The 12173-nt window shown below is 44.1% G+C and overlaps 1 protein-coding gene across 2 annotated transcripts in view; it reads left to right on the plus strand.

The window, feature by feature from the left end:
- The window catches only part of CPM (carboxypeptidase M), a 134639-nt gene that overhangs the window by 37000 nt on the left and 85466 nt on the right, over positions 1-12173 (plus strand). For both annotated transcript variants that reach the window (XM_060305843.2, XM_030866324.2), the window contains exon 3: positions 5959-6056. In XM_060305843.2, coding sequence (XP_060161826.1) covers positions 5959-6056 — 98 coding nt within the window. The remainder of the gene's footprint in view (positions 1-5958; positions 6057-12173) is intronic.

Raw genomic sequence — 12173 nt, forward strand, 5'->3', positions numbered from 1 at the left:
TCACTTATCCGTCCTTCTGCCTCAGTTATTCTGCTATTGATTCCTTCTAGTGTTTTTTTTTCATTTCAGTTATTGTATTGTTCATCTCTGTTTGTTTGTTCTTTAATTCTTCTAGATCTTTGTTAAACATTTCTTGCATCTTCTCGATCTTTGCCTCCATTCTTTCTCCGAGGTGCTGGATCATCTTCACTATCATTATTCTGAATTCTTTTTCTGGAAGATTGCCTATCTCCACTTCATTTAGTTGTTTTTCTCGGGTTTTATCTTTTTCCTTTATCTGGTCCATAGCCCTCTGCCTTTTCATCTTGTCTGTCTTTCAGTGAATGTGGTTTTTGTTCCACACAGGCTGCAGGATTGTAGTTCTTCTTGCTTCTGCTGTCTGCCCTCTGGTGGATGAGGCTATCTAAGAGCCTTGTGCAAGGTTCCTGATGGGCGGGACTGCCTTGCCTGTAGTTTTTGAATAGAGAGCAGTTCAGGGACAAACTGGTACATCAGTTGGCAAACCAATTTGAGATTTGCATACCAAAGGGAGCAGATGATAGCTTTAACTTCTCAAACCATCCTCATAGGATCCTGTCAACCTCCTCCTTCCTTTTCCAATTCTCCCAAGGGGAGACAGAAAAAATCTCAACACCAGAAATGGGACATGGCAAGCTTGGGACACAGGTTCACATTTCTCTGATATTTTCCATCTCTTAGGTGACTGAAGCAGTGCTGCATAGTGGTTAAGAACAGAGCTGGCTCTGAATAGACTGTCCTGCACCATGCCTTGTTACTTTGGTTCTCAAACTTTAGCGTGCGTGAAGATCCCCTGGAGAGCTTGTTAAGACACAAACTGCTGGTTCTCCCCCTGAGAGTCTCTGACTCAACACCTAGGGGTGGAGCCTGAGAATGTGCATTTCTAACAAGTTCCCAGGTGACACTGATGATGGTGGTCCTGGGACTACACGTTGAGAACCATGGCCTTATGAGCTTCCCTAAGATGGCATCCACCTGTGTGAAAGGATAATCTTTGTGCCTACCACTGTGGTTTCAGGGCTAAGTGAATATATGTAAAATGTCTGAGCTGTGAGTTCTACTACCATGCAAGCACAGCCAAACTGGAGACTTTTGTCCCTGTTTTGTTTGCGTCTGTTTTGTTTTTGTCGTGAGCCACTTAGCAGGAACCTCTTCCTCCACCTCCAAGCCCAAGGACACATGACTTTGGAGACTGAGTGTTTAACCTGACTGCAGTCATTGCAGTTTTTCAGCTCTTCTGGGACATTATTTGAAGTAGGGCTTTGCGTGCTGTGTTCAGCTTCTTGTGTGTGTGGTAATGGGAGCATACCTAAGTGAGACTGAAGTTTTGGTGTCAGATCATTGACTTCTTTTTAGAGAAGGCAGGAGGAATTCGCCAGCCTTACATCAGCCTTGCCAATGGAGTTGTTATTCCCACTATGTACGAGGTCACAAACTCATGCATTGAGAAAGCTCTCCCAAGGTTTGACTTAGGTCCAAGGGTAATTGTAAGGACACAAAGAGAAATATGGAAGTCTAGGAAACAACTGATCCATCTCCCTGGAGATCAGAGCCTGGTGGGTGGGATAATGAATACAACCAGCCTCATCGACACTGCAGCTCTGCTCCTGGGACCGGGCCACCCACGCAGCGTCTCCGCTTCTCTCTGGGCATGTCCCGCTGAAACTCTGGAAGTAGAGAGAGTCTGATGGGGTCGTTATGCCAACACTCAGTATGGACCGTCCCTGTAGGGTAGCCCTCGATTCGGGTGTCTTGCTCTGGCTCAATCGTCAAAGCCAGGTAGTAGCCTGGAACTTGCTCCAGGCGCAAATTATGGCAGCGCCATGCTGAAGGAACTTTCCACCCAGGGTGGGGTTGGCCCTGGACTACCTAGTACTTTCAGGGAGATTGAGGCAGCCTGGCGTCATCAGAAGAACACAGATATTGGAATCAGACAGACCTGAGTTTGAACCCTGGTTCTTCCACTTAAATCAATGAATTGTGGATATCACCCACCACACAGAGGTATTGTAAAGATCAAGTATTATAAAGTGCGCAGCGTAGTGCCCGGCACGGTCTCTGAACTTAATAAATGATAAGATTTGGTATTTTACTTTTTAAAAATTGGAAAGACGGAAAAGTGAGGGGAAAAAAAAAGTACTTGGCTTTATCATCCTATCACTTAGCCCCTTATTACTGACAACGTGCAGTTTTCAGTTCTTGTAGGGACTCACCCATTATTTCATTTAAGGCTTTATATGCTTTGGATCTGTTTTCTTCCATGGTATTTTTTTACTGAACAGTCTGTTTTATACGGTTGTAGTTAAATAATTATGCATTCTGATTTCTTTCACATGATAAAGTATTTTTACATTATAAATTCTGTACGTAATTTGAGTGGACATGCTGTAATTTACATAAAATTACTTAGAGTTGGACACCTAACGATGGAACATTGGTTGAATAAATGGTGCTGCATTTGTGTAATAAAATACTAAGCAGCCATTTATAAAGAATGTAGTCAAAGTCTATTTGTTAATATAGAAACATGTTCATGATTATATGGAAAATGAGATGATTTTGCCTCAAGATCCACTGCCTCCCAAATCTATCTGGATATTCACTGCCTCAAGATCAGCAGCTTTCAAACTTCAATGGGCCTCAGAATCACCAAGGGAGCCTGTTAAGTGCAGGTTTGGGGCCCTCCCCCTAGACTTCGATTTAGGAGATGGGGATCAGGGATTGGTGCTTTTCCAAGGATCCCGGCAATTCTGATGTGGGAATGACACTCCCCGCATTTCTACCTGTTGAAGCTGTACTGCGTTTACCAAGCTTCTCCTTCTACTTTCTCCTGAACGCCTAGAGCGTTGTTTCCTTGCCTCGTGGATCTTTGTGAAGCCTTCTGAATTGTAAGACTTTTCCTGGTCCTACAAGCAAACTCAGTTGGGCACCATGTCACATCCCTGGGCTTTGTGTCAAGCTCTGAGTGGGTTCCTGGATATAGATACTGAAATCCTGGCATCCAGGTTTTGTTTACTTTGTAGTGAAGAGAAAGTGGCCGAGCATTTCAGAACTCTTGAGCACACCTGGTATTAGCAGGAACTTTGAGGAATAAAGGCAGCCTGTCCAACCTTGGCAGAAAAAAATCTTATTTAGATTACCCTCACCTTGGCAATCAAGCTGTGAAAAGTCAATAGTTTGTCCTTTGTGCATTTACTCTGGTCTAAGCCAGAGGTCAGTGTTCGTTGGAGAGGCTGGTTAAAAAACTTCAAGAGGCTTGTCATTCCTGGTGAATATCTCCAGGATTTCATTCTCAGACTTCGTGCCATGGAGTTTATTCAAGGGAAGTTTCTCATCTTGCGGTTTACTTAGGGGCCGTTCGAGCCAAAATTGAGATTGAGTTACCACCCAAGTTCTTCTTCACTTAGGTTTTATTTTGATTTCCCTCCTTCCTTAAACCAAATAATATTGGACACCCATGTCGAGTCAGGTTTTTCTTGTCTTACACTATCCTTTATATTACAGGTCAGCTGTTGCAAATGCAGAGTTAGAAATATAACAACTAGTAAACATTATGTTGAGATGATGCTGACTTTTTTCCCTTGTCTGTGAGGGAACTAGGCCATAGTCTGTACAAATCTGTGGTTATTATAGGTTTAAAAGCATTAATAGCTACAGAAAAGAATTCCCCAGTAGGAAACTAAAGAGCCAGGATTAATAGAAAAAAGCTTAGAAAAACCTCTCCCTTGCTTCATGTGAAGATATTAACTTGGTAGATTTGAAGCCCTAGATGACCTGAGAATTGGTACTATTGGGGGATGAAAGGTTCTGGTTGGTGCAGTGGTTCTGGCAGGAAATCACTGGATGGATTGTACTTGTCCACGTGACTCACTCGGAGTCATTCTTCAGAACTCGGTTTAGAAGGCAGCTCTAAACCCCTGCATCTGTAAAGCTTTATGTGATCCCACTCCTTGGAAAAAGTTCCTCGTTTATTCTACAGCCACAGCAGTACCTTATACACACTCTAAGGTCGTATATGTCACAGTCTAGTGAAATGATGTTTGCACGCTGCTGTTCTCCACTAGACCAGAAACTCACTGGGCATAGAGTGTGACTTATTTGTACGGTCTAATCACCTGGTTAAATGCCTGGATATAGTGGTACTAAATAAATGGATGTGTAAATGAATGATGTGAGCATGCTGCACTGAACAGGTGGCACCAATCAGATAGACTGCCTTTTGGGGGTGTTTTCTGACAATTTCTGCAGTTACTAAATTTAAAGCATCACCCTGTCAAGACGAATTTCCCTATAATTGTTAGAATAAATTAAGAATAAATGGTGAGGGCTTCCCTGGTGACGCAGTGGTTGAGAATCCACCTGCCAATGCAGGGGACACAGGTTCGAGCCCTGGTCCAGGCAGATCCCACATGCCACAGAACAACTAAGCCCATGCGTCACAACTACTGAGCCCACGTGCCACAACTGCTGAGGCCTGTGCGCACAGAGCCTGTGCTCTGCAGTGGGAGGGGCCACCGCAGTGAGAGGCCCGCGCGCCGCAGCGAGGGGTAGCCCCCCCTCACTGCAGCTGGGAAAAAGCCCGCGTGCGGCGGCCAAAACCCAACACAGCCAAAAATAAAATAAATTTATTTTAAAAAAAAACAACAAAAACCTTTCTAAAAAAACAATAAATGATGAAAAAGACAAGTCCAGTATCTGCTTCTCCCTGGATTCCTTATGGCAACTGGGTATTCCCCAGCCCATTGGACCCCCCCCCCCCCCCCCCGCCCAGGTTGAAGGAGCTACACCTGAAATTCTGCAGAAATCCACTCAACGTTAGCCCACGAGCTGCTGTTAAACTCCTTTCCTGGGTACTTGAATTCTACAGAAGGCTTAGCTGTCACAGATATGTGAACTTTGTATCTAGGTGCTAGATATCAAATAGTTACCCAATCTCTAATTTTAAAGTGTTTGTATTAAAAGAGCCAGATGATTTTAGAATCGAAAGAAACCTCTTCATTTTAGAGATTAGGACACCAACCTTCTTGAGAGACAGGCAGTTTTCGTTAGTGGCAGAAGCCCTAGAGTTGAGTCACATAGGCCAGGATTCAGGTCTTGGCTGTAGGGCTCAAATCACAGCCTCTTACTGGCTGTGTGATCATAAGCAGTTTATTTAATATTTTTTGAAGGTCAGTGTTTTCACTTGTAAAGTCCGGTTAAAGATCCATCTCCCTGGGTCAGGACAAGGGATTGCCTCAGGTAACGTGAACCAGAGATGCAATGGTAACATCTGCCCAGAGCAGATGTTCAACAATCTTGAGTATCTGTCCTCCCTTGCCCAAATCACACCATTTATGGCAGAGTTAGGACTTAGAAGTTTCCCTTGAGGCATTGTTAGGATGGCTTGTGCTTCCCGGCTTACGTGGCAGGACTCATGCCCATCAAGGACACTCATTGCTGGGGGGCTGTGTTACATGAGCGTTTGAATATGACAAGACTCAGGATTTACTGTAAAAACAGTCTCCCTTCTGAGTCACATATTTTCTTGGTGTTGCTTTCTTCACGTTCCTTGCACTGAGTTACGGCACCCTCCCTATCGACTATCAGTAATAATTTTGTGTAATTGTGTGAACTAGCAAGATCGCTTCGATAAAGCACCAGAAACTCAGAGCAAACTACAGAAACCTTTTGGAAAAATAAGATCTACATAGCCTAATAAGTCTTCGATTTAAAAAAGTCACATTCTAGAATAAGAACTTAAATATTTGTTTTAAATTGAAAGGGTTTTGGAAGCTAAAAGTGTTTTAAGCAAGGAAGCGTTAGTTACATGAACTGAGGTGGTTGTGAAACATTCGTCAGGTGGGAGAAGCAGCATCATTTGTTCACTGTTCTCATTCTCCCAGAGTTCCTTTGTCACTTCAAAAGACAACTCATTTTTCTATACTCTTCTTCCCTGTAAAGGCAGAAACCTGTGGGTTCTTATTGTGGGACGCTTTCCAAAGGAACACAGAATCGGGATTCCAGAATTCAAATACGTGGCAAATATGCATGGAGATGAGGTATGTATATGGCTTGAATGTCTGACATGTCACCAGAGAAGCTTCCCCTTGGTCTCTTGTGCTCTGTCTAAATGCAAAGGAAGCAGCAGACACTGTAGCAAAGAATCTGGAAAGGTCTTCTGGTGAGGCCTTCTGAGAGGATTGAAGGAACCAGGTTCCAAAAACCAGCACAGCCATCTGGTTGTTTACCCAGTGCCCTGTGCAGGTAACTGGAACTTTTTTTGTTTGGGGTCTGGAAGAACAACAGTGCCCCAGCTCTGGACTGCCGGCAAGTCCCCGAACTCCTGCCTGTGTTGGTTTTCCCCATCTCCTGCTCAGCATCGAGGTGACCCAGCAGAGGAGCAATATTCTATTTGAACTAAAACAATCAGATCCCAACTAGCTATCCAGACTCCTAGGAGCTGGCTTTTTGAATGCTTTTGTCGCTTTCTCTTAATCTGACACTTAGCGTTTCCAATGCTTAAGTTTAGAGCAGCGGTCCCCAACCTTTCTGGCACCAGGGACCGGTTTCATGGAAGACAGTTATTCCACAGACTGGAAGGAAGTGGGGAATGGTTTCGGGATGATTCAAGCGCATTACATTTATTGTGCACTTTATTTCTATTATTATTACATTGTAATATATAATGAAATAATTACACAACTCACCATAATGCTGACAGGAGGTGGAGCTCAGGCAGTAATGCGAGCGATGGGGAGCGGCTGTAAATACAGATGAAGCTTTGCTCGCTTGCCCGCCGCTCACCTCCTGCTGTGCGGCCCGGCTCCTAACGGGCTGCGGACCGGTGCCAGTCCTCGGCCCAGGGTTGGGGGACCCCTGGTTTAGACCATCAAGCTTAGGGCTCTGTCATCCCCATCATTCAACAAACCCTTAAATTCCATCATGATGTCTTGCCTCTTTTCCAACTTACTGGGGATCAACTCTCTTTTTATTTTGTTTTGTTTATGTTATTTATTTTATATTTTGCAAAATACCCTTTACCACACCTGCCTGCCCAGCCATTCTTGCCAGGCATTTGAAGATGCTCCTCGCCATTTCTCACCTTTCTTCCTCAGAGTATTTTGAGAATATGACAACCGCAGGGTCTTCTGTTCCCCAGAACCCCACACAACTGGGCAATACAATGGGAGGGAAAGATAGTGCCCAGTCTTGACAGTAAAGAAAATTGACGTAGGAATATCAAACACACTTAACTTTAAGGAATGTCAAAGAACAGGAATATTCCTATAAGTATAACCTGCTGACTTGCTACGACACTTCCAGGTCTGCAGTAGCGTGGGTGGCGTGCACTGCTCGAACGCTGGGCTTCCTGTCCCGGCTTAACCCTCCCCAACCCCAAGCTTTCTAGGAACAGGCTCCACCCCGCATGACACACACACATTCTGCCCTTCCTAGGCACGCTGCTCAACCCGCCCTGGTCCTGCCGAGCCAGGGGACTTCTTGTCACTGGAGCTCAGATGCAAACACTTGCCTTTGAGAGAGTGGTTGGTCTTTGAACCTGATTTGGGGGTGGATGGAAATTACTTTTTTAAGCATAATGGGCTTTGCTCGAAAAGGCTTGATATTGCTGGGAGTTTGACCATAGTTGTTTTTAAACAAAACAACTATTCATGACAGACAGCAGCCCAGACTTCCTTTCTCTTTTGCTATCTAGTCAATTGATCGAGGTCCTGTGGGATCCATTTTTAATGAGACACTGACTCCAGTTAGTTTATTTATTGAATTCCTGGCATTTCAGAGGTTGCAGCCTGATGCTTAGAAGTTAATCCTCTCAGTTGAAACTTCCAAAGAAAAGCAAGGGTCCTTCCTCTCACTCACCCCTGAATTCACTTGTACTTTCCCAAATTTCTGACATCTTGCCTTCCATGTAGTTAATGTATCCCATCAAATCGGGCTCTGTCATTCACTGTGATTCTTTGAGGAATGCTAAGGACTGAGGTGACTCAGAGGGAAAAGTCCCAGTGTGTTTCGGGTGTGGGAACCTGAAGTCCTGCTATCCCCTGTGTGTCCCAGCTGGTAGCAGTATCTGGCGGCTCTGGGGGCCATTGAGAAACTTATTATCCTGAATTTAGATCTTGTATGTTCTGTCCTCCTGGAGCCACTAGGAGCTGGGGAAAGTGATGGCGTAACCCAGGAGCCAAAGGGTCACTTGGATTAGAAGGTTTAATCACCCTACTCATCCTTCTTCTCTTAGACCTTTTGGAATTGAAAGAGCATTTTCAAGAACCCACTATTAGAAAGCAACATAGATAACATTTGGGGGCAGTAGTTCTTAACCTTCTTTGGTTGGATTCCTTGCTATTCTGGCACAAACTTTGAATGCTGATCTCAGGGTCCATGGATCTTCTAGGAGTTTGTGGATCTCACGTGGAGAAACCCAGCAGGGGTCATATGTGTACCGAGTAGTGTGGTGGACAGAATTGACCACGATATTTTTTAAATGTTTCCTCTTTTCCCTGGACCCCACCTCAGCACCATCAGGAAGACCCAGTTATGTTGATCACACACACCATTTTCCCCCCATGAATTTTCACCTACTTCGTGATGCCTTCTTTTAGAATTGGGTCTTTATTAAATTAAAAATAACCTGTTATTATTACAAAATCAACATACGTACATCTTAGAAGAAATACAAACAAAAAGAAAACATTGTATACTGACCTTCTACAAATTAGGACTGTCGATTCCTTATCATTTATCCTTCCAGATATTTTTGTGTGTGCAGTTGCACCAAATGAGCAATGCTAATTTGCTCTTTGTAACATTTTTCAGTTAATACAAGCTACCCTTTCATGTCAGTAAATGTTTATCCTATCTTTACCTTATATCCCATGTTCTAGTTTCTCCAGTTGTCCTCAAAATGTCCCCCAAAGTGTCCATTCAAAATTCTGTCCAAGATTATGCATCATATGTGGTTGACATATCCCTTGAATCTCCTTTAATCTAGCATATAAAGAATCTTTTCATGACGCTAGACTTAAGCGAGGACGTTGATCCACTGTGTGTCCTGCAGAACGTCCCTCAGATTGGATTGTTTCCTTCCTTATGATATCATCGATTTTGTGCCTCTCATCCCTCTATTTACTTCAAACTGGAAGTTAAATCTAAAGGTTTGCGGGATTCAGGTGAAACATTTTTGGCTACTGTGTATCTTCGGAATCGCGAAGGTGGGTGACTTTGGCTGGTGCCGAAGGTCCAGGCTAATTAGCCTGGCTACATCCGGAATGCATGAAGCACACTGAGGGGAGCAAAATCTACTTGAAACAGCCCATTTTCAGGTGAGAATTGTTACAAGAGAATGAAGTCAAACCTCCTCTGGTTTTGTATGCTATTCCTCTTGTTCTCAGTCACCTTGTCATGAGCTCATGTCCTCACGATGCTGCATCGATCAGGCTGGCAAGTTCCCCTCCATACAGTACTCGCCGACGAGAAAAGAGTAACAGTAACCAACACTTACTGAGCATGGGCTACGCTAAGTGCTTTGTGGGCGGCCTTTCTTTTGCTCACTTCTGCAGAAGGCATGTTTGTTAGTGTATTGACCAGGAAGGGAATGCAGGTTTCTGTTGGTCCTCTGGGCTGGCATCAGAGCCTGAGCAGTGAGCCTTTCCCAGCTATGGCTCTGCCTCCTTGACCCCCTCCACTGCCTTTGGAACGTTCTGTTTTTACTGTTTTCCGTTTTACATATAGATCTGTGATCTATCTCAAATTAATTTTTGTTTGGATGGATTCCCAGTTGTTCCAGCCCCGTTTGATTAGAAGATTTGGGCTCGTTCACCGTGTGAAAGCGTAGCAAACCCTTAGAGTAAGACTGGAGTGAGCATCTCCGTGTCACTTTTCTCTGTCCCTGTCTCATGCCTGCTGCCCGCCTCCCCTCCCTGATTGCTGGGGAGTCACACGGGGGAGCCGACGGAAAGAGCACCCGCCGCCCTTGATAAACCTTTGTCACCTGCTGTTCATGCTTTTTCAGAGTGAGGGAGACATTTCTGAGCTTCTAACTTTGCTTATTTTAGTAAGACTAGCAGGTGTTTTCCTGGTTTATCCAGGTTCTTGTTTGTACACACATCAGCGTGTGGAATTGTAGAAGCCCCAGTCCCGGGTGTCATTCACACAGGCTCCTAATCGGCAGTGTGCGCACACCTGACATCCAATCCTTGTTATTCATTGGGAGGGATGAGACCAGAGGTCCCTGGGCGGGGCTCTCTGCCATTCCCCTGCTCCACAAATATTCACATCGTTTGGAAGCGGGGTCTTTGTTCCCCTCGCCCTCCTCCGACACCTTATTCTGCTACTGGCTGGCTTTGTAGTAAACTATTACCTATAATCTAAAATCAGAGCTTTAATGAACGCTGGGACCATCCCCTGGAAATGGAAACATCTAGTACCCTCAGCCTAAATGTGGGTGCAGGAGAGAAGCCTGGAAAATCACTCCTTGCTCCTTCCTCGAGCCCTCCCTGTTCTATGCTTTGTGCCTATCTGCCATCCCATGTTTTAAAATTTTTGCAGGAAAGAAAATCTTATATCTGGGCAATCTCTAGATTGTTAAGACATCTCTAATCCCTGTCTAATGGAAATATCCAAGTGAGGCATGACTATGTGTTTAAAAAGTCAGGTGCCTGGAATTTTAAGCTAATCCAGGAGCAGGCAAAGTGCAGGTGAGAGGTTGGGTCCACAGGTTCCCTTGACTGCAGGGCCCATGGTCTTTAAGTATGGGGGAAGGTATTCAGTCTATGTCTGTTAAGCATAACTGAATTGCCAATTCTGATTCTTTTTTTTTTCTAGAGTTGTTTTTTTTTAAGCTTCTGTTTCTTAAACATCAATGAATTATTTTTCCTATGATGGTTTATTTGGGTATAGAGTTCTGAAATACCCACATCACACTTAGAATTTCACATTTGGTGGCATTAATTTATAGTTTATTGGATTCCAGGTACATAATGGAAAGGAAAAACATTGCAAAAATATGGATAATAGTGATCATATTTTTCAACCTAAACGTAAAGGCTAAATGGTTTTTTGCACACCTTCTAGGTATAAGAGACATTTAGACAGTAGTTTGTATGTCTAAATGTCTACATTTAGAGGGTATTTTAATGTTCTACGTGAACAACAGGACATAATATCCAGGATTGTGCCTATCCTGGAAGATCTTGGGCTGTGTCGTCAACATGCAATAGAGGTTCCAAACTTACTAAAACAAGACAAAACAAAGCTTGCCACTTCTCAAGCCCTTTATTCCACCACTATCCCAGATGATGACAAAATGTCCTCAGTTACACAGCATGGCTTTGGATAATTATTTCCTTTTGCATTTAGACCAAACTAATCCTTATTCCAGGCGAAGTGTCTAATTCCTTTTAAGCATGTATTAAGTTCCTCATGTAATTATCCTCTTTCTCTCCATCTCCCTTTTTTGGTGAGGGTGGGCCGGGGGACCAGGGTGTCGAGTCCTTGGCATGATCAGAATTGCTGGCCCCCAGCCCTGTGAAGTGTGTTCAGTATTGAACGTCCTTGCAATGAACTAACTTGATCATTTGTATACCCCCTCTCACTGAGAACCTTAAGTCCTCATGTTTTCAGAAAGTTCCTCCTCAGAATAGTCATGACTTTGTAGTGGATTTGGCAACAGTAGCCAACAATCATTTATTGAGCACATGATATACCTGGAGCTGGGTGAGATACCAGGGCTACACAGGAAGCTGGTTAGGATCGCTGCCATCAAACCTTGGATGGTGGAGTTGAGGGGTGGGGGTGGGGGTCAGTCAGGTCATTGTAATATGTGTGAACACTGTCAGGAGAGCACAGGTGAGGAGAGTTAAAGGACCGCCTAGGCAGGTCATGGAACCCAGACTTGGGGAGGCCACGGAAAAGTGTGCTAGATAATATTAGGCTAATATCTGAAGATGAAGGATTTAGCTAGGCATTAAGACAAATGAATTAAGTCTGTAACACACCATGTGGAGCCCCAGAACTGACAGGCTTATTTTCCCCCAGAAGCTGCATTACAGTGTAGCATTTCAAGAACGGACTCCACCATTAGGAGAGCTGAAGTGTTGGTACTACCCTCTAATTCACTCTCGCACAATACACTACCCAGTTGTGGATTGTTGCTTCAAAAT

This window comes from Globicephala melas, chromosome 10, assembly GCF_963455315.2.
Source record: "Globicephala melas chromosome 10, mGloMel1.2, whole genome shotgun sequence".
NCBI classification, from domain to species: Eukaryota; Metazoa; Chordata; class Mammalia; order Artiodactyla; family Delphinidae; genus Globicephala; species Globicephala melas.